General features: G+C 42.9%; 1 protein-coding gene across 4 annotated transcripts in view; it reads left to right on the top strand.

Annotated features, from left to right (window-relative positions):
• The window catches only part of TENM4 (teneurin transmembrane protein 4), a 1,476,030-nt gene that overhangs the window by 1,433,824 nt on the left and 21,272 nt on the right, over nt 1–20,934 (top strand). For all 4 annotated transcript variants that reach the window (XM_069203936.1, XM_069203935.1, XM_069203934.1 and 1 more), the window contains 4 exons: nt 582–817; nt 9,123–9,419; nt 11,317–12,931; nt 17,684–17,826. In XM_069203936.1, the coding sequence (XP_069060037.1) occupies nt 582–817; nt 9,123–9,419; nt 11,317–12,931; nt 17,684–17,826 (2,291 nt within the window). The remainder of the gene's footprint in view (nt 1–581; nt 818–9,122; nt 9,420–11,316; nt 12,932–17,683; nt 17,827–20,934) is intronic.

Here is a 20,934-nt window from a genome sequence, read left to right as displayed (position 1 = left end):
GTTGCACCAACGCTGGTTTCCATTTGTTGAAGCAGCAGTCCAGCATGCACTGGTGTCTCGCGGGGATGCTGTACTCCCATTTCGTCTCCCAGTGACGGCAAGATAAATCCCTCCTCTCACCTGTGGCTCCAATTTTCAAAGAATAACAGTTCAAGGCGGAGAAGCACATGCTCGCTCTGTCATTCGCTCACGTCAGGTGCCGCTAGAGGACGAGCGAACGCCACACTTGCTATTAGGCTGAACTGACTCCGGCACAGACATGTTCTAGTAACATTGGTCTCTTAATGAGCACGTCCTATCGCGAAGATAATTACCCTTCACCCTGGTTAGTGGCCCTGACCGACTCCTCAGAACCCCTACCTAGGGTGACACTCTGTTCTCTCATCGTAGGTCCCACAATCCCACCCCCGTCTAACTAAATACTTAACCAATAACATAAAAAATCTTACACAAACTTAATGCAGTTGCAAATTTAGGATCAACAGAAATGTCAAGCTAACCATAGAAACAGGGGTTGCACAGGATTGACATTGTGTTTTCTTGGCTACTGAATTTCTTGCTATTTATCCTTCTTTCTCTAGACCAAGTGCGGAACAGCTACTACATAGGAGCGGACGGTTCCCTCAGACTCATTCTAGCTAATGGAATGGAGGTGGCTTTGCAGACCGAGCCCCATCTTCTGGCCGGCACTGTGAACCCTACGGTGGGGAAGAGGAACGTGACCCTGCCCATTGATAATGGCTTAAACCTGGTGGAGTGGAGGCAGCGAAAAGAACAAGCACGAGGACAGGTCACAGTGTTTGGGCGGAGACTCAGGGTGAGTATCCAGAGTGAAGCCATACTTGGCTCAAGATGAGATAACCATGAATGGAAATGAATATGAAGCTGGGCAGGGGCTCGGGGTCCATTGTAGGTCCAGAAAAGTTACTTCTACGCCGAATGCTCGGGGCATCCACCTGAGATAAATTTGTATAAAATTGATCTAAATGGAAGTTATTTGCATAATCATTATTAACCAATCTAGCATGGGACCAGCACTCCTAGAGTACACTTTGGGCATCCCTGCAGAAGGCTGATGACATTGCAGTGCCCTGTCATGGCCCTCTATTTTAACTTCAGTCACATTCATCTGTCCATTCAGCTCCCCGTCCAATTAAAATAAGAGCGAGACTTGTATGCAGCTACAGCCCTTGCTGAACAAGGCAGGGAGCATTACCAAAACCCCATTACATCGATGCTGTGGGGAAGATAATCGGGTCTGACCCAAATTCAAACACGAGGGAGAGAGATAACAGGAGGCGGGAGGGCACATGAGCACAGGGCACCTTGAAGAAAAAAAATACAAGATGTCCTTCCGTCCCAAAAATAATTTGAAAAGACTCAAAACTAATCCACATGAAATGCAGCTCAGTCTTTTCAGCGTTCCAATTAGAGCTGTGAACTTTGAGAAAGAACTTGAGGGGAAACTTTTGTGTGTACTCCGGATTTCTGCTCTCATACGAAGGGACTCTCTCATTTCCTGTGCACATTCTGCATTGTATACCTTGCTTTGTGTGTGCAGTTTCTGATCGGAGGGGAAATGAGACTCACTCAGCAGAGAGTTTGGAAACCCGAGTACACCTTAATGTTATCATAGTCCTGGGAGGATAAACACGTAGTAGGCTAATAGTTATGCGCACTGTCAGTAGTTACCTGTTCTAATTGTTAAAAGTTCCCTGTATCTTCTTCCCTCTTAAAATTATCAACGTTCCTTCTCAAAAGGGGAGGTTTAGAATTACACCCAAGTGTTTGAGGACAGGGCCATTGACTAGTCTTCAAAAATTGGGGGAAAGCGCATTTTCTTGTGTCCGTGTCATAGTTGCAGCAAACAGCAAGTTTCAATAAAGCTGTGTTACTGGGGAGGTGTACGGTGCATCCACAAGGCCAATAGAGGTGCTAGGGTGGCTTCACCATTCGGAGCATCCCCACAAACCATTGTCTTGCCTACAGAAAGCAACACGCAAGCCTGAAGCGCGCTTTATTTGTGTGGGAGGTCCCCTTTAAGTATCCGGACGAGCAAATCAAGTTCACACGTTCCTCGGCAGAGATTCAGGCTCATCTGTCTGTGAAATGGCGTAATGTGCACGGCCGGCTGGGCATAAGCCGGGCTGCTGCATCATGCATTGCTTGTTCATTCTCTGTAAGATTTGCTTTGAGGCCGAGGTATAAAACATTCATGTGATGTGAGCTTGAAAAAAATAAAAGCACTCCAGAAAGTCAACAAGCACTCAGCGGGGATAAATTCACAAATCCTGAATGACCTTTTTCAGTAAATTCATCCTGACTCTGGTGATGGTCTTGTGCATTTTTTAGCATCCACTCGACCCTTGTTACGTAAGCATGACAGCCTCTGCAGATATTCTGCCTGTTATTGCATTCTCTTAAATTATTCTTCACCTTAGCCCTCCCAAAATCTCCCTGTTTGATATTATTCATGTTTTAACCTCCTGGGATTATCCTCACATTACTGCACCTCTGAAGTTGTTTTTTAGTTAATTTCACCTCTGCGTTTCTTGTTTTTGCCTTCACTGAGGTTATTGTTTTATTGTTCATGCTTTGTAATGTCTGCCTGGGAATAATCTTCATGTTATTGTCTTTTGTGATGTTTACCTTTGTATTATTTTGCACCAGAATCATGTTCTTTTGCAGCATGAATCCTTTTCTGGATGCACATACTGTGCATTACTCTTGAAGAGTTTTCTTTGTTCACATGTGACCCACTCGCCTCCCCAGAAATGAGAACAATACAAACAGGTGGGAAAGAGGTCATAAAAAAGAAAGATAAAAAATTATGACCAATAGAGAAGGAGAAAAAAGAATCTAAAGATGGCTACCATGCACTGGAAATTCCGGGGTGCCGTCTGACGTCCCACAGGGGACGGACCAAGCAATGGTGGTCGACCACTCCCAAGAGAAAGAAAAAAAACAGAGAAAAAAGACATTTCCTGACCCAACCACTAGATGGCGGAGTAATGCACAGCATGTGAATCTAGAAACCTCTTCAAACTGCAAAACTACTCCTACTGGTAAGTAACCATTTCATACTAATTACTGGCCACTATGACGTCATGCTCCTGATTAAGGACCTCTGTGAGAAATAAGTTTGCATCATTCTCCCCCCCCCCCAGGTTTTTGTTTGCATAAATGTATCTTATGGAATTATTAGTCATATTTTTTTATTTACTGTGAGCTTATTCTGAGGGTTATTGTTTGCTATAAGGTCATTTTATTGATTTGTGTCCCCTATGAGGTTATTCTCTACATTTATCTCCTAGATGGATATTTTGCTTGTTTTAGTTCCCTTAGATCTTATTCTTCACATTATTAACCCTATAAGGTCATTCCACTCATTTTGCTCCTTTTTAGACTGTTCATCACATTTGTATTCCCTATGAAATTACTGTTCACAGTGTTGAAAGTAACTTCCATATATTTTGATATACGTGGTCCTTGAGCAGGGTTCTCCAACCTTTTCTGGAATAAGAGCTACTAAAGATAAAGAAATATATATCGTCCTGAGCTACTTTTAATATTAGTGCGGTAATAATGACCACATCAAACAAGATCACATCAGTGGCCCCTTCATGCTAGTAAATGAGCAATGATCACATTACTTCACCTGGCAGAGTTGCTAGCAGTAATCTGAAAAAAGGCTTATTCAGTTCGGAATGCCTCTCCATAGCTTGTACATAACAGCCATAGCTGCAGCGCACCAAGAGAATAAGGGCCAGATGTACCATCACGGCCCTTTGCGATTCGGAAATAGCGATTTTTAAGAAATCAATATTTCCGACTCGCAAAGTGCCATGTATCACATTTGCAAATCGGTAATAGCGATTTCCTAAAAAAACGCAAATGCTATTACCGATTCGCAAATTGCGATACCGGCCCGATTCGCAGCTATGGGCCTGTTGGCCCATATCTGCAAATTTTTTGCATTTCCAAAATTGCGATTTCTGAACCAGAAATCGCAATTTTGGAAATGCAAAACCCCAGGGTGCTGGGGGTCTAAAGCCCCCTCTGCTGCACCCCAAAAGTTTTTTGGGGAACATGTAAGGTGCACACATGCCAAAAGGGCATGTGTGCTTTACATGTACAATTTAAAAATGCATTTTAAATGCATTTTTAAATTTTGCACATGGTTACCACCAAGTTCAACTTGGTGGTAATTAGCGATTCCTAAAAGCCAAAATCGCATTTAGGAATGGCTTCATACATGTGCTAAGAAATCGCAAATAAGGAATCCTTATTTGCGATTTCTAATTTAGAGAGTCACAATTTGCGACTCTCTAAACAGGGTCGCAATTTTAAGGAATCACTATTTTAGCGATTCCTTAAAATTGCGTTCAGAATGTATTTCATACATTCTGAAATGGCATTTTGCATTCGCAAACGGGCATTCGCACCGTTTGCGAATGCTTTCATACATCTGGCCCCATGTCTCCTGAATGCCGCCTAATTTATCACTCAAATACCATCTTTAAATAAAACATATGCATTTGGAAAGTGCACATATACCCTATAGGATACCTTGGCACTGAAATAACATATATTTATGTTTAACCAGCTGAAAGGCTGCAATGGTTGTATTCGAAATTCAGATGGAAATGTAACCATTTTAGGCAAACGCCCGCTTAAGAGTTCCGAAAATACACCCATTTTCATCTTGAATAGACACCTTTGAATTTTGGTATACATAATTCATTCAACAATGCACTTGGTGGGTTGGGTTGCACACAAGTGAGCTTACAAGCTACTCGTTGGAGAAGGCTGTACTCAAGTATCCATTACATTACCCGTTGTAGAAACTACAGCTCTGCTTGTCACTTATCCACTCACCTAACTTTTCGCTGCAGGAATGATTTGACAAAGTTTGTTGAAACTGCTGCTGTGTGGAATTCTTCCAGGTAATGGTGAATAAATCCGGTGAGGCTACCGTTTGGAGTTTGTGTCAAGTTTGTTGTTCGTGTTGCTGGCACCAGAGAGGATGAGCATGGACTATGAAAGAGAAGGGAACAGCTAAGCCTCCAACCTTTCCCACACTCGGGTCTCTTGGGTTTGCTTTTATCCCTACAGCCCCTAGGAAGAGGCTGTTTCGTACATACATCCTGGGGAGGAGCATCCAGCCCTGGACACTTTTCATGATTTTTGGATGTGCTGAAGAGTATCACCAGCCTCATCCCATGTATTAACTGATCGTGACACCTGCCAGATGAGAAGGTGTTCACAACCTATCCGCAAATGCGGCTAGGTGGTGAGCCCCTTCCGACTGCACTGCGCATACTCGGTGTGGACTCTGTCCCCCGGTCATAATAAAACACCCACAAATGTTGTATTGGTTTAGGCAAAGAGATGCTGCATAGGTACCCTGTGCCCTGTGCCCTGTGCCCTCGGTTCCTCATGCTGACTGATATGTTTTCATGAATGGGATCTTCACTAATAAGATTGGAAAAATGGGTCCCTTTTGACTTTTAAATGCTTGTTTCCCACTTCCAATTTAGTCTGCATGTACTAAGCTGCCTTTTCTGTGTTGGCCTTGGGCCACCACCACTGGTGCTCCAAACTGTTACCTGCAAAGGAGCTTTTAACATGTGCAGAAATTGTTTCCCTCGTTATGGCCTATTAGCAGTGCTAAACGCTATGCAGGGGCGTAAAAACTCTAATGACCTGATACAAACGCATGTACACAGGGAGTTTTTGCATGTGACAATAGCAAGGATTTCTAAATGACCCCCAAATTGTTTATTTAACACATATGACTGTGGCCCTCATTACGCACCTAGCGGCCTCATGACCAATGCGCCATATTACGACCGCTGCTGTCCTGCTGCGGTCGGACTGCCAGCACCTCCAGGATTAGTTGTCCCAGTGGTCTGGTGGTCGTGGCAGTCCTAATCCGTCAGGGCATTTCCCTGGGGATTACGATTTTGTTCTCTGCCAGTGATTTCATGACGATAGCACTTCCATAAAAAGGCTGGCGGAGAACAGGTGCAGGAGCCCCCCTGGCCAGCACTGTTGCAAAGTTCACTGTCTGCTTTGCAGAGGGTGGTGGTGCACCCTGCGCTTTACAGCATTGCCGACGGCGCGATTACGAGCTGGAGACATTGCTGTAGGGTGTTTCCCACTAGGCTAGCATGCATAAATGCAGGTTTCCACCCGCCGACCTAGTGGGAAACTCCTAATGGGCCCAGTGGGGAGGTAGCCACATTGGCCACAACCTTCCCGTCGGATTTTCGGCAGATGGCTTAAACCGTCCGCCAAAATCGTAATGAGGCCATATGTGTCTATGCGATGTTGACTATCTTAAACGCACATAAAAATGCACATATCCTATTGTACAACTGCAGAATTTCTCAAACGTCAATCGCAGTATCTTTGTACTACATACACTCAGGATTTTGAGTACTCTCTGCGTTACTATGATCCCTGGCTGTGAGAAGAGCAGTGCCTTCTCCGCCGCTCTAGACCGATTCCTTCTTGGCTGCCTGTTTACTGCTTTGTGTCTCCGTCTCATGGTGTGGATGGGGCGAATGCTGCCTGGCTCCTAACACCGCCCTTTTTACTGTGGATTCACAGCACGGATTGCCCTTTATCCAGATCAGAGCATCCTTGCTCGTGTCTTGTACTCTCCCAGTGGCCCAACTCTCTGGGAGATGTTTTGCCTTTTCATTTACTTGATGCACTCTGATGAATGCCTCTTCTTCCTTATGACATACATAAAAGACTCGCAATTCTTATTAAAAGCACAATGCATACAGTAGACAACCCCTCACCAGCTGTAGTATCCCCCGCTGTAATAAGCGCCCTACATTAAGTGGCTGCGCTATGGCCATTGGCTCTTCCAATGCATAACCCGTGAAAGAAGTGTTAGAACTTTTTTTTTTACTAATTTCGCTTTGTGATTTCATTGCCTTAACCCAAGACACCCTTTAGTGCCTAACAGTCCGAATGACTCCGTTTGCATCAAGGCGCTAGTGAGCAAGGAGGACTCTTCTTCCACCAACACTGTGTTGAATGTTACAATCTAGAACAGCCCTGGACGTCTATCTAGAAACAGTCGCCGACATCCACTCCGTTTATGAGAAACAAAGGTACCACCTTGCCAACTTAGACTGACAAAATAGAAACTCAAAAGTGCAGTGAACATGGATACCGTACATAAATAAAAGAAAACTCATTTGTCATTCGTTGTAGGAACAGGCTAGCTAATGGTCAAGTCCTGGCTCATTGGGGGGCAAGTGTTGTGGTGGTTTAAAGGCACGTTGTAAGTTTTGAGGGAGATAATAAGGTAGGAGGTGTTTTTAGAGTTTATCTTTGCAGTCCATGTTTACACATCCTACCTCCAGCATTGCTCAGACTGTAGGATAGCATTATCGACCCTACGCAACAACTTATCTTCGCAGTAGAAGGGATCTGATGCCTGCATTGTCAGATGTCAACCCAGGACGCCTTACTTCTTAACTTGGATTTACCTCTTGACACAACCGTTTGATCCTGTGGAAATCACTTTACTTCCTGGACCGTTTATCCCTCCTTTGTCAAAATGATGGATATTTGGAAGCAGACGGCATGTATTAACCTGCGCATTTGCATCCGTGGGCCAGTGGTGTGCATAATAACTTGTCTCGCAGCCAGATTTCAGGAGCTGCATTCGTGCTCCAGCATATGATAAAGGTTTTTCTTTCCCGACTTAATAAGAAATTCCAATATCTACCCTCTTGGGTCGCATCATTTCCATTTATGTTGAAAAGAGTCATTAAAACTTTGCTTTTTCTAGACTCATTATCTCCTGGAACATTCCAAATGTCCCTTTTAAAGAGCACTTTCATGTATTTTAAAGCCATGTGGCCTTAACTTTCCTACCTTTAAGCATTACGTTATTATATTTTGAACGCTCAAATTGTGGCCTCCTTCACATAATAAAAAAAATAAGCTCCATTCATCGTCTCAAGCAGCATCGTCACACAGCCAGCTGCTAGCACCTTCAGAACACCTGTTCTCATCGGGTTTCCCAGTTTATTGGAATGTTTTTGGGCTTTTCTTGAATGTTAAAGTTCGGGTTGTTTTTTGCAGAAATACTGAACGAATGACTGAATTGTAATTCTATTCCAATTTATATAGCGCACAGCTAGTCCACAGAGTGTCCTGATGCTATATTCAATTTATATTATAGTGGCATGTAAATAATAGACGTCCGTTTATCTTCCACGCCTGGTCAGGGGCAGTAAGCTAGATAAAAATGCAATTCAATGTTTCCCTCATTTATTAATAACATTAAATAGCCAAAGTCCAAAATGACATTGTACTTCCCATAGATGTAATGAATATTATGCGACACAGAAGTCAGTCGTGACGCTTAACTGACCTTCTAAGTAACCCTCAGTGATCCTATATTCCCTAGTCCAGTGCCACCCCCTACAGATAGGAACATCTGTCTTGGTTTCAACTCCAGCACCTTCCAGGAACCCTTTATCCACCCACCATAGGCAGAGCAACAAAATACCAGGTACTGGACATATGAGAAGTTCCTAAGAATTGTTTGTGCACTGGGGCAACACACAATTACATTAGTCTCCTTGTCAATGTTACCATGAACCTTTGTGTCCTTTCCAAATGACACCAACTTCTTAATTCCAGCACAATGTCAGGAAGCCTCATGCTAAAAATAGAGCAACAAACACAATTTCTAGACAATCTGTGCAGCTTTTTTTCATAAACCACGCAAAGATGCACCCCTTCCAGAAGCCTACCAGCGACTAAGCACCTTCTGTATATAAAATTAAGGAAGAAAATCAATATGTTTATAAAAAATGGTTTACAAGGGAGCACATAGGTTGTTCATGTTGGGATGCGTAGAGCTATCTGCCAAAGACCAATTTTTGTTTAGCATTTTAGGGTTTGTGTTGATACCAAGAAGTTGATGCCGGCAGTGTAGTAGCCGGCCTTCTTGGCACAGAGAAGACACTGGCGGTTTAGAAGCGCGAGCTAGAACCTTCTCAGGATTTTGTTGAGTTGCAGCAACACTGTGTGTTTTCTAACAACCAAAGATGACTCTTGCCCTTATATCACTTATCTTCCTCTAGGTCCACAACAGGAACCTGTTATCAATTGATTTTGATCGTGTAACAAGAACCGAGAAGATCTACGATGACCATCGGAAGTTCACTCTGCGCGTTCTCTACGATCAGGCTGGAAGACCCAGCCTCTGGTCTCCCAGCAGCCGGTTGAATGGTGTCAACGTGACCTACTCCTCGGGCGGCCACGTGGCAGGAATCCAGAGAGGCACCATGTCGGAGAGGATGGAGTATGACCAGGCGGGCCGCATCATATCCAGGATCTTTGCGGATGGGAAGGCATGGAGTTACACATACTTAGAGAAGGTACGTGTTCTACATCGTACTGCTTCGGCACTTGCCTTGATGAGATGTGGAAGGGAAGAAGAATTATATACTTTAATTGAGCTCATGTTTGGTTTAATATATTAGCCACAAACCAGTTTCACTACTCATTAGTTGGAAACACTTCCTTGTTTCTTCACGTTATCCCCAGCGGAAGACTGTCATATATTAATGTTTCTAAATTGAAAACAAGCATGGATTTCTTATGATAGTCCATAAATTTCCCTAACACAGCGGTTTTCTTTCGAGACAAGCATGCCAAGCATAAGCTATTCTTCTCTTCCTATTAGCTCCCACTGCATTAAATTTATCTCAATTTCCCCATGGATATTGACTCACCAAAATGACCGGGGTGGAGGTGACCTCATTTGCCTCTTGACCCACAGGGTTGGCCTCTCCTCTCCATTTTAGCCTTTGAACGCCTCATATTTACTGCTTAAGCTCCAAGGGAGAGGACAAGGAATAGAAACTACATATAGGAAACATGGCTTACTAAGCTCTGCACACCTTATGTTCCTCTGGCTGCCTCCCTACCCCATAAGACTACGGTAGGAAGCGGCAAGTCAGAAAGCAACCACTACCAATGGCTACCCCTAAAAGAGGTCCATGCAGTTCCCCTGACTCTTCCCACGTTCTGCCCCTCGCTGGCTTTCAAAGGTAAAATGCTGATCTCTTGCATATCCTCTACCAGTTGTCTTACTTTGCACTATGTCAGCAGTGACTCAGCCTGACCTCCTAAAGGGAATGCAGCATTTCTAAAAGAATGATGAAGAATTACTGATGATCATGTAGAAATGATTGTGTTAACCTGATAAGTGTCTCATCGTCGATGCCAGGATGCCTCATGGAGGCCTTCTACATAAGGATCCAGAACGCAGCCTTGCACGCTTCAGTATTTTTGATTTATCAAGAATTTAGATCAACATCAACAGGAGAAGCATCCTGCCGGCCTCTGCGTCCGGCGTCCACTGCCCCAACATGGCTTTATGCCAGCATCATTACCCCCCCCCGTCATCACATTATACCACGAGAGAGTCACTGGCAAACGCATGCAGCACTGGTAACTGCGCCTGAGACCCCAAGTACCTAAAATATTGGCCTCGCCAACATAGCATCATCATGCACGTATTTTGACTTATTTAAATTTTTATATAAAACTATCAGCATTCCTTATAGCATATTCCTGAAAATAAACCTATAGAGCTAGAGCTGCAGGAGAGGTGGCTGCAGTAATTTGTAGGGCCATGTGTTCGTCTCGGAGTACTCGTTATGGACTTGTAATTGAAAAGGCTGCAATGAGTGGCAGAAAAACCTTCTTAGAAAATGATGTGGTAGGCATCCTTCGGGTTACTTAACAGTGAGAGAACTGGGGACTGAATTTCCATGTCCATTGGGCAGGTGCCAGCAGTTGTGAGGGTGCTGAAGACAGACGTCTGCTTCGATTAGTTACAAGGGTATGCGCAGATTTTCCACTTAGGAATGATCAGTGTGGACTATTATCCTCCGTTTGTTGACTAGTCTATGTTAGCCTGGCCTACGTGCACTAGAGCCACACCAAAGTTTCGGAATAACTGCAGGCAATTGATGCATTGCACGTTAATGTACTTCACTTTAATATCATTGCTGTGACTTCTTGTGTGTTTTAATGTGCATTTTGATGTTATGGTATTTTAAGCAATATTTTACTACAATAAGTGATTTGTACCCAAGTCTTCATTAACAACAATATCCCTTTGCTTGATGAGGCTCATTTGGCTTCTGGGAACTATTGTGACACAAGCTATTTTTGTACCCCTTTAAATTAACGATGCATTTCTTATAATTATTTTAAAAAGAGCAAATAGAGAAAATTAATCAAGTGCATGTTTTTCTTCTACAGTCGATGGTACTGCTGCTTCACAGCCAGAGACAGTACATCTTCGAGTTCGACAAAAATGATCGGCTATTGTCAGTGACCATGCCCAACGTAGCCCGACAAACGCTGGAGACCATTCGATCCATTGGTTACTACAGAAACATCTACCGGCCGCCAGAGGGAAATGCTTCAGTCATACAGGATTTCTCAGAAGAGGGGCAACTCCTTCACACTCTCTACTTGGGAACTGGGCGGCGCATTATCTACAAGTATGGAAAGTTGTCCAAACTAGCAGAAATTCTCTACGACACCACCAAAATCGGATTCACCTATGATGAGTCAGCCGGAATGCTGAAGACGGTTAATTTGCAGAATGAGGGCTTCATGTGCACAATCCGCTACCGGCAGATCGGACCGCTCATCGACAGGCAGATCTTCCGCTTTACGGAGGAAGGCATGGTTAATGCACGCTTTGACTACAACTATGACAACAGTTTCAGGGTCACCAGTATGCAGGCCGTGATTAACGAGACACCCTTGCCCATAGATCTCTACAGGTATGATGATGTCTCAGGAAAAACTGAACAGTTTGGTAAATTTGGCGTTATTTACTATGACATCAACCAAATCATCACAACGGCAGTTATGACTCACACGAAACACTTTGATACCTATGGCCGGGTGAAAGAAGTGCAGTACGATATTTTCAGATCGCTGATGTACTGGATGACTGTGCAATATGACAATATGGGAAGGGTGGTGAAAAAAGAACTAAAGGTGGGACCGTACGCAAACACCACCAGGTATTTCTATGAGTATGATGCTGATGGACAGTTACAGACAGTGTCCATCAACGACAAACCACTCTGGCGATATAGTTATGACCTAAATGGAAACCTTCACTTGCTGAGCCCCGGCAACAGTGCCCGGCTTACCCCACTGCGGTATGATCTGAGGGACAGGATAACGCGATTAGGTGATGTCCAGTACAAAATAGATGATGATGGGTTTCTTAAACAAAAAGGCAATGACTTCTTTGAGTACAGCTCAGCCGGTCTCCTCATCAAAGCATACAACAAAGTAAGCGGATGGAGTGTGAAATATAGGTACGATGGCCTGGGCAGAAGAGTGTCGAGAAAAACCAACTACGGCCATCACTTGCAGTTCTTCTATGCTGACCTTGCAAATCCTACAAGGATTACCCACTTCTATAACCATTCGAGCTCTGAGATTGCTTCGCTCTACTATGATCTGCAAGGGCACCTCTTTGCAATGGAGCTCAGCAGTGGCGACGAGTTCTATATAGCATGTGACAACATCGGAACACCTCTAGCTGTCTTCAGTGGTACAGGCCTCATGATTAAACAAATCTTGTACACAGCCTATGGGGAGATCTACACTGACACAAACCCCGGCTTTCAGATCATCATTGGATACCACGGAGGTCTGTACGATCCGCTCACCAAGCTCATCCACATGGGGCGCCGGGAGTATGACGTGATGGCTGGTCGCTGGACAAGTCCTGACCACGACCTGTGGAAGCGTCTGAGTAGTAGTAATATAATGCCTTTCAACCTCTACATGTTCAAAAGCAACAACCCCATCAGCAGTGCCCAGGACACCAAATGCTACATGACAGGTAAGGCCGGTGTGCATAAAATCTCATAAGTTTCCTTTTGCAGCTTTAGCATCGGCAACTGGCTGCAAGACGAGTCGCATTGGACCCGCTTGCTGAAAATTTGCTGCTTATAATTTAGCATCCGCTTTATATCCCTCTTCCTACCCTGCTGGGCTCCTAGCGCCAGTGGGACAATCTTGTGAATGGTGTCCTTCAGATACTGAGATTTGGCCCCTCACACCTGGGCTGGATATTGAGGTCATTACTAGAACTTCATTTTCTCAATTAGAAAAATAAAACACTCCTGACAATAGACATCCACTGTATGTTAAATCTTGCCTTTTCCATTAGACGGCGAGGTAGCACCATGGGCGGATACTTGTAATATGCATTAATGAACACATTTAAATCCTGAGTCTTGCTGATTGAAAGGGGCACTGATGTGTCTAAATCTGCTGTCTCTTAAAAGCAGTGCAGTTTCTGTGTTAAAAGGCTTCTTATGGCAAAATCATCCAAATTATACCCCAGTAATGTGGTTTTCCCCTGAACATTTGGATGTGCTGTTCACCCCCATTTGTGCTTCACCAAGAGTTGAGCTTTTTTTTCACCAAGAGTGTATTCCCAATATAACATTTCAAATTTACGGAAATGAGTTGTATACCAGAGATGTGGTTTAAATTCCGTGGTTCAACCTGCTTGTCTGCCATTTTGCTTCCTGGTGCATGCGTGCACAGGCATGGAGTAGTCTGGTAGGGGAGCGGGGTCTAAGAGGGTGTAGGGAATTGAGAAGCAATGTGTGATTTCCGAAAACATGGACCCATGGTTTATTAACCAAATGGTTACAGAAGTTATATTTCTAATATCACATCTCTGAAGCCAAGTCCCACTATTAAGTAATTTCCACTGTTAAGATGAGTGATTGTAAGAAAGATACTTCCCTTGACCACTTAGGCTAGGAAGTACATATAATTCCTAATTTCCTAGTTATCACCTGGGCTGGAAAAGGTTTTGATTGGGGGCAAGAAACCATAATGCCCTCATCCTCAGGCCTCCTAAGCTCCATCTACATGTCTTATTTGTGGTTGTAGTTTTTAAACCCCATTCATTAAAGCTGAGACAGTAGTAGACGAATCCAAAAATATTTTTCATGAATATTTTTCGTTTGGCAATATTGCAGATACAGCTCCTTTCTCTTCTCTCAAATTGCAGATACTGAGTGTGCAAAAAATCGAAATCGGGTTTTCCCAATATTCACACAGTTACTTGATCACTCACCGCCCATTCGTTCGGTCACTCACTCCCTTACTACTCCCTTAGGGCCCAGCTGGGGTTGTAAAGTTTGATATCTACTCCCATAGATTTACTGCTACATTCCGACCAGTTGCTGACTTTTATTATATTTACAAAGAAGCCCAGGAGAACTTCTGGAGGCCTTGTCCCGTTGTGAATTTTGATGATTACTCCTAGCATTAAAAGGAAAGTATGCAGAATGTCCATATGTTGATGATTTTATTTGTGCAGACGATGAGGAAATGAACCCTTAGTATGTCTATCTTCTTTAGTGTTCTTTTAATCTCTACAGTGAAAATATTTTCTTGAAGCAATCCCACTTTTTTAACACCCATAAAATATAGGAGTTGATTTTCTTCTCTCATCAGTGAAGAGTTCTTAATCCTGCCTTAGAAAAGAGTTCTACTGCTCCGCTCCCTGATTACTGCAGGGTGTGCACCCAAGGAACATCTGCATTCCCACCCCTGTTCTATAGTTGTGAATGGGAAATAGTGGATTACCACATTTTTAAGTACACCTTATGAATGCAGAAATTCCACCAGCCCTACTTATCCGAAGCAGGGTGAGGAATTTGTTAGTTTGTACACCTAATTTCAAAGTTAAATATTTCACAAAAAGTTACAATAATTAGGGCTTCACTCAGTAGCTCAGTCTATCATTCACCGATTAAGTCATTCACTTAGCCGTTCTCTGTCTCACCTCAATTTGAATTCCACGTTTTACAAGCATAGCATAGTGCAAAACACAGTCAAAAAGAGGAGTCTCCCTACGTTTGGGCTGCACTTTTGAAACAAGTAGGGTTGGAATGCCAAAATCTTCATGGAGTCAAAGTGGGATTGAAAGGATGGAGGTAGGAAGGGGAGCTTGGGCCTTGAAAGCATGAATATTTCAGAGCCTGCTCACTTCATGGTACAGAGCTCAGCTGCAAGCCTCAGAAATCCTGATGGATTGTGCTAGTATTTTCCTTACATCTTTCTGCATTATGCACTCTCTTTTCTGTGCTCTTAAATTAATTTAATGTGAAATATGACAGCAAGTTAGTGCATCTGAAAAGAACCTGTGAGGAGAGGAATATATTATGCCATCAAAATATTTTTTGCCTGGATGGTTTGGCTGTTTTCAGGCCTCGAGGAATCATAAGCATTTTTACTAGACCCGCAGGTCTACAGTTAGGTCTACTCGACCGACCTAACTGTAATGTACTTGACCCAGAAACAGGCCTCAAAATGTGTGATCCTAGGGAAATATTGTGTTTTACAGTTGCCTTTTTCTTCATTCTCACATATGAGTGCACCTTCAAATATGTGAGTTAAGCATTTCTGCTGTAAAAAAATCCTCTTTTGTTTGATAAAATACGCGAAACGTTTGCTCCATGTATAAAAGATCTAGACCACATATAGGGTACACATGATTCATGCATGACTTGCCTCGTAGTTTACTAACAGCTTTGTCATCAGGGCAGGAGTGTTTCTCAGTTTATATTTAAACACTCACTATTAATAAATATATTACTAAAGCGTGATGTGGTAGCGCACTGTCATTTACAGACAGTACATTTCCAAGAAATGTCCCAAAACCTTTCCACTAACTTGCAGCTTTGCTGATAAAACTATATAGTGTGTGAACAATAATGTGTGAAAATTGGGTTTCAGAAAACATTTATCATTTGCACATCACCAATTAAAGTGTTCTGACTTTTTTCCCTTTATTAAAATATTTTTTTCATCACACAGAAGTACAAAAATGGTCTTTTACAGCTACTGAAATCTATTTTGAAATGTTTGTAAAGTTGACTTTGTTATATAAATTTTGTGGGTTAGGAAAACCCTGATACACCTGTTCTTCCTCCACTCGCCAGAAGGGGGGAGTAGGACCTAAAAGTAGCTTGACTTCATAAAATAAAACTCGCCATAGCGAGTGGTCGAGTAGATTTTGAAAGACCTGGTTTTTATTAACATTTTGCAAACATTTAGACCATATTTTTTTGCTCCTGAATGCAGTTTGCAAGTTTTACTCGTGAGTGCATAAAGAAGGATGGATTTGCCAAAAATCAGTGGAACAGTAAGCAGTGGTGGAAAATTATCCCAGTGGTCAAAGTGAGAGGGGTTTCTCTAGTGTCTTTCGCCTGGTTCCTTGGTCCAATTTAGTGGAAAACAGTACTGCTTCCTTTGGTTTGTGAGCACCTTGTGTTGGGTCCATATGACCAATTTAGGAGGACTAGAGATTTGGTGCCTTTTGACATCCTGGAGGACTGAGTTCCAGTACCTATTTCAGCTTTGCCACTTGTTTGCATGGTGTGATGCTGGGTAAATAACATAATCTTACTGTGACCTAGTTCCTACATATGCTCAAATTCGTAGCACCTAAAAACTGACTGAATATGATTAAATCCTGAATGAATATGACAAAAGCCTGTACTTGTATTCACACATTTAGGATTTTGGAGCAGCACATAATTGTTCAAATAAATATGATATTTTCTAGATGTAACTCCTTGTTAATGCTCAAGAGTCCAACAGGGTAAGCTGTGAGTGAAGCTGTGTTCTAAAGAATCGGTCACACCCAGCAGGGGTAGTCCGCAGACCACCTGTATTTCCAAGCTATGTGTACAATAGGTATGCATTTGTCAATTAGAGCACAGGAGTATTTATTCACCTGCCACCCCCTCCTCCCAACTTTCTATCCTTGGACACAGTAAAAGACAGCCATATTTGGGAGCATCAGGGCACTAGACATGTGACACTGATATCTACTGGACTGAACCAGTTACCAATTCTCTAAAGTATAGATATGATGAATTTCAGTTTATTGAATGCAATGTTTTAATGTGACGTCTTAACCATAGATAATAAAAAATAAAGTGTTAGGAGTGCTTAGCACTGCTGTTCCAGTTATTTTAGCCTTTTTAGAAATACAAGAAATGTATTTTCCCTAGTAATGTCTCTCTCCCCTGCCATTTCTTGATACACTCTGAATAAATTAATCCAACCTCATGCTAATAGTGACCTTATTAAATGCAGCTTCTAAAACCCGCGCAAGCATACGGTAAATTAAACATTTAATTTGATCTTAGCCCCAGTTTAGTTATCAAGGTCATTATAAAAGGGACTAATAAATTGGGGTTGGTTTTAAAATTGTGACTCATTAACCAGACAATTGATTGCCATTTAGGGTTTTGCAGATTCTGCTCCAGAGAGTGGCTAATACTTGACATTTGCTATCCAAATGCTCTACAGATGCTCCATTTAAGACCTCCCAGACAGGGACGCACGTTGCTCTCTTCATTATCCGTTAAGGAAATTGACCGCGCTCTACTGTGAGTCGTTCAAAGAGTCGGCTCCTTTAGGCGAACTGCTTGCCTACAGGAGCGGTCTGAGCGCGTTGCCTCTACTGTTTGCAGCGCGTGTGTCTTCGGTCACCTAGGGTGACACCGGCACATTAGAATAACTGGTGCCTTCTCTTTTTTTGTCTCGGCCATTCCAGATGTCAACAGCTGGCTGCTCACATTTGGATTCCAGCTGCACAACGTGATCCCAGGCTACCCAAAGCCAGACTTGGATGCAATGGAACCATCATATGAGCTCATAAACACCCAGATGAAAACCCAGGAGTGGGACAACAGCAAGGTAAAGCGAGAACGCATGGTGGACTGGTAAAACACAGACATATGCACAAACCTGTATGCGCAGAGGGTCAAAAACAGACTCACATTATAACACACACAGAACTGTTATGCATGTAAATATACCAGTGCTTAATTTGTAAAACAAAAAATAAGATAAAGGAATCAGACTTTATCTTGGGAACCTGGTGCTGGAGTAGTCAAATACTAAGGCTGCCTAGGCTTGATTCTACCTCATGGCTGTGTCTTTCAACATCTTATACTTTCTGTCTCTTTATCTAATTTTTGCAGGGTTTCATTGTTGCTTTCTCTCGGTCATTGTTTATACTGTTTTTCTCATCCTCCTCCTTTCTCTCTTTTCTTTCCGTCTCACTGTCAGTCTGGAGCAAAGTTTGATGTTGAAAAACAGGCCACGGTCACCAATAAATGAGTGCCAGTGCCCATCACCTGCAACCACGGGCACAAATCATGTATTAACAGACACAAACTTCAAGACACTCACTAACTTGCACATCGATGCATCCCTTTGTAAACACAAGCCACACACCACACCTGCCCTCCCACATGTCTACTATTCTATTGCTTTTTAAAGTTGTATTTTGATATTTTCTTTGGCTCAGCAAAATAAATGCGGAGCTGATTCGCATCACAAGGCATTTAGCAGTCCCAGTTAACATACTCTTAAATGCCTTTATGTATTGGCTGCGAAGCATCGAAAATTGGTACACACAGGGAGCATTCATGCGCAAGTAATGCAAATAGAAAGGAAATTGTGCTCTTTGCACTTTCACTAATAGGGAGGTAGACGTTTCAGGTTGATTCACAAACTAGAGTTCTGCTGTAGTGCTACTTCATTTACTAATTGGCCCCCGAGTATTGGATTTCATTCCAAATTGACTTAATATTTCAAGTCACGTCCCACGGAGAGCTAGTCCTGTTTTCTGTGAGCAGCTAATGCCAGGTTCATGTAATGACGTCACACAGCCTGATTTGCTTCTGCCAAGAGTGTGCCGTCACTACAGGACCAGGGCATCCTCGTTCTTTAAATATGCAGCCGGAGTCATGATACTAAAGTGGAAATGAGATTACAGGGCCGGACTGGCCGTAGCGGGCTTCGGGTGTTTCCCCGGGAGGCTGGAAGGGTGGGGGCCGGTTTTGTAGCAGTGGTGGCCTTTTTACGGGTGAGCACAAAGCGCTGAGTTCCGTGTTGTTATCTCTCTTTGGGCTTCAAACCACGCCCATGTCACGTCAGTGTCTTTCATTGGTTCATGGGCATGCCTTTTAAAATCTGCTTCCTTTCATTAGTGGAAGGCATGCATACATCATGCCTTTTCCGGTGGTTAGCCCTCCTCGAGCGCAGCGACCAAGTACTGAAAACATATGAGGCTCGCTGTTTTTCATCCGGTTTGTGGACTACTTTTTCTCTTTTTTTCGCAGCCCTATCTCGCTTGCCAGAAGTCGAGCGCTTTGCATGACATCGACCCTGTTACATAGTTAATTGCATTTTTGCTGGTTGGGTAGATAATTGCACTTTTGCTGATAGGTTTCACTACGAGTGAACAGTTATTTACATTTGTGTGTCTGCTTTGCACTGATGGCAGCCGTCAGCTCGCTTAAGTGAAACTTTTACTTTTCAATTTATATGGCAAGAAAAGTCCAGTTAGTTATGTGAAACTCTTTTATTTTAATTTTAAATTTATGTGGCAAGAAAAGTCCGGTTAGGAGTTTACAATGCTAATTGCTCAAGCTCAAGCAAACGCGAGACCGTTTGCATTGCAAATGCTTGTTTGTTACTGGGGGCCAGGGGCCGGTTTTACAGAGGTGCTACAATATCAGGCCCTAGTAACAAAGCAGCAGTGCTTTGCAATTGCACTCCAACCCCGGGGGATGCTCTGACAAAATTGTCGGGGCTGCTTTGGGTCCCCAGTCCAGCTCTGTCAGAATGGTTGAATATCACAAAACCACAAGCTTCGTCGAAATGTTACTTGCTTACAGTAAATCCAGTGCTTAATTTGTGCTTGTTGTTTCCGGTGCTGAGCACCGGCACTTATTTTTGCGGGCCGGGGCTTATTCTTCTGCCTCAAGCATTTGCTGCAAGCAAAAGACACATATGAGAAAGACGTAGGAAGGGAAAAAACGAAAAAGCGTCACAAAGGGAGAAAGTAGAAAGCTGCAAGAGTGAGTTGAAGGGGCAGGGAGAGGCTCTAGATGGCTTCAGGATTACGCCGCCTCAGTACTCTGTGTTCGCACATTTAATTGCAGCAGCCGCGTGTTTAAGATTAGGGCTTTGGGCACCGGCTCCTTTTTATTTACAAATTAAGCACTGAATAAATCACACCAGTAAAAAGTGACAGAGTTTGTGAAGAGGCGTGAAAATTAAAATAAACCTATATAATGCTACAATATTTGCTTTTTAAGAGTCTCTGATTGTTGGTATTAAGGCGAATGCTTCCGTTTCCACTGCAGTCGCAGTTAAAACAGCTGCTCACTGGAAAAGTGTGAAAGTGTTTCTATTCTAAATATTATTTGTTCTGTGATTTGTAGTATGTTTAGGAACAGCTGTCGAGAATTTTTAATATTCCAATATAATGTTCTCCGGTCTGACTGTAAAAACGGGATTTTAAATGCTTTTGTAGCAACTTTCAATTTTACGCTCGTCCATGAACAGCTGTTAAGAAAACCAATTTTGCAGCATGTACAAGCCTGAAAACCCAGCCCGATAGCAAGAAATAACCTATTATACTTGCAGATTTCAAAGTGCAAAGAACATGTTATTTTTATCTGTGTTTTTTAGAGTGCGAGAAATTATTTGGGGCTGTTCTTTAACTAGTTTTGTAGTGCACTGATTCATTATTATGCTAATTTTATATTCAATAAATTATTGCATTTAGCATTCACTTTAGTAAATATTTTTCCTAAGGTACTAAAGAACATGGAAACACTATGCAGAATAGGTTGGTGGGTAGATGGTAAATGAGGGAAGCTGGCCTGGTGTGTGGTGATCACCTATGGTGATTACAATTTATACCTGGTCCAGGCAACCCCTATTAGTTAGTGAACAGGGTCCACTTGCAATACCACACTAGTCACCCAGTAACTTATCACACATGAA

The sequence above is a fragment of the Pleurodeles waltl genome, chromosome 8 (genome assembly GCF_031143425.1).
Source record: "Pleurodeles waltl isolate 20211129_DDA chromosome 8, aPleWal1.hap1.20221129, whole genome shotgun sequence".
Lineage (NCBI taxonomy): Eukaryota > Metazoa > Chordata > Amphibia > Caudata > Salamandridae > Pleurodeles > Pleurodeles waltl.
The sequence above is the reverse complement of the archived record's forward strand: the minus strand, read 5'-3'. Positions and strand labels throughout refer to the sequence as shown.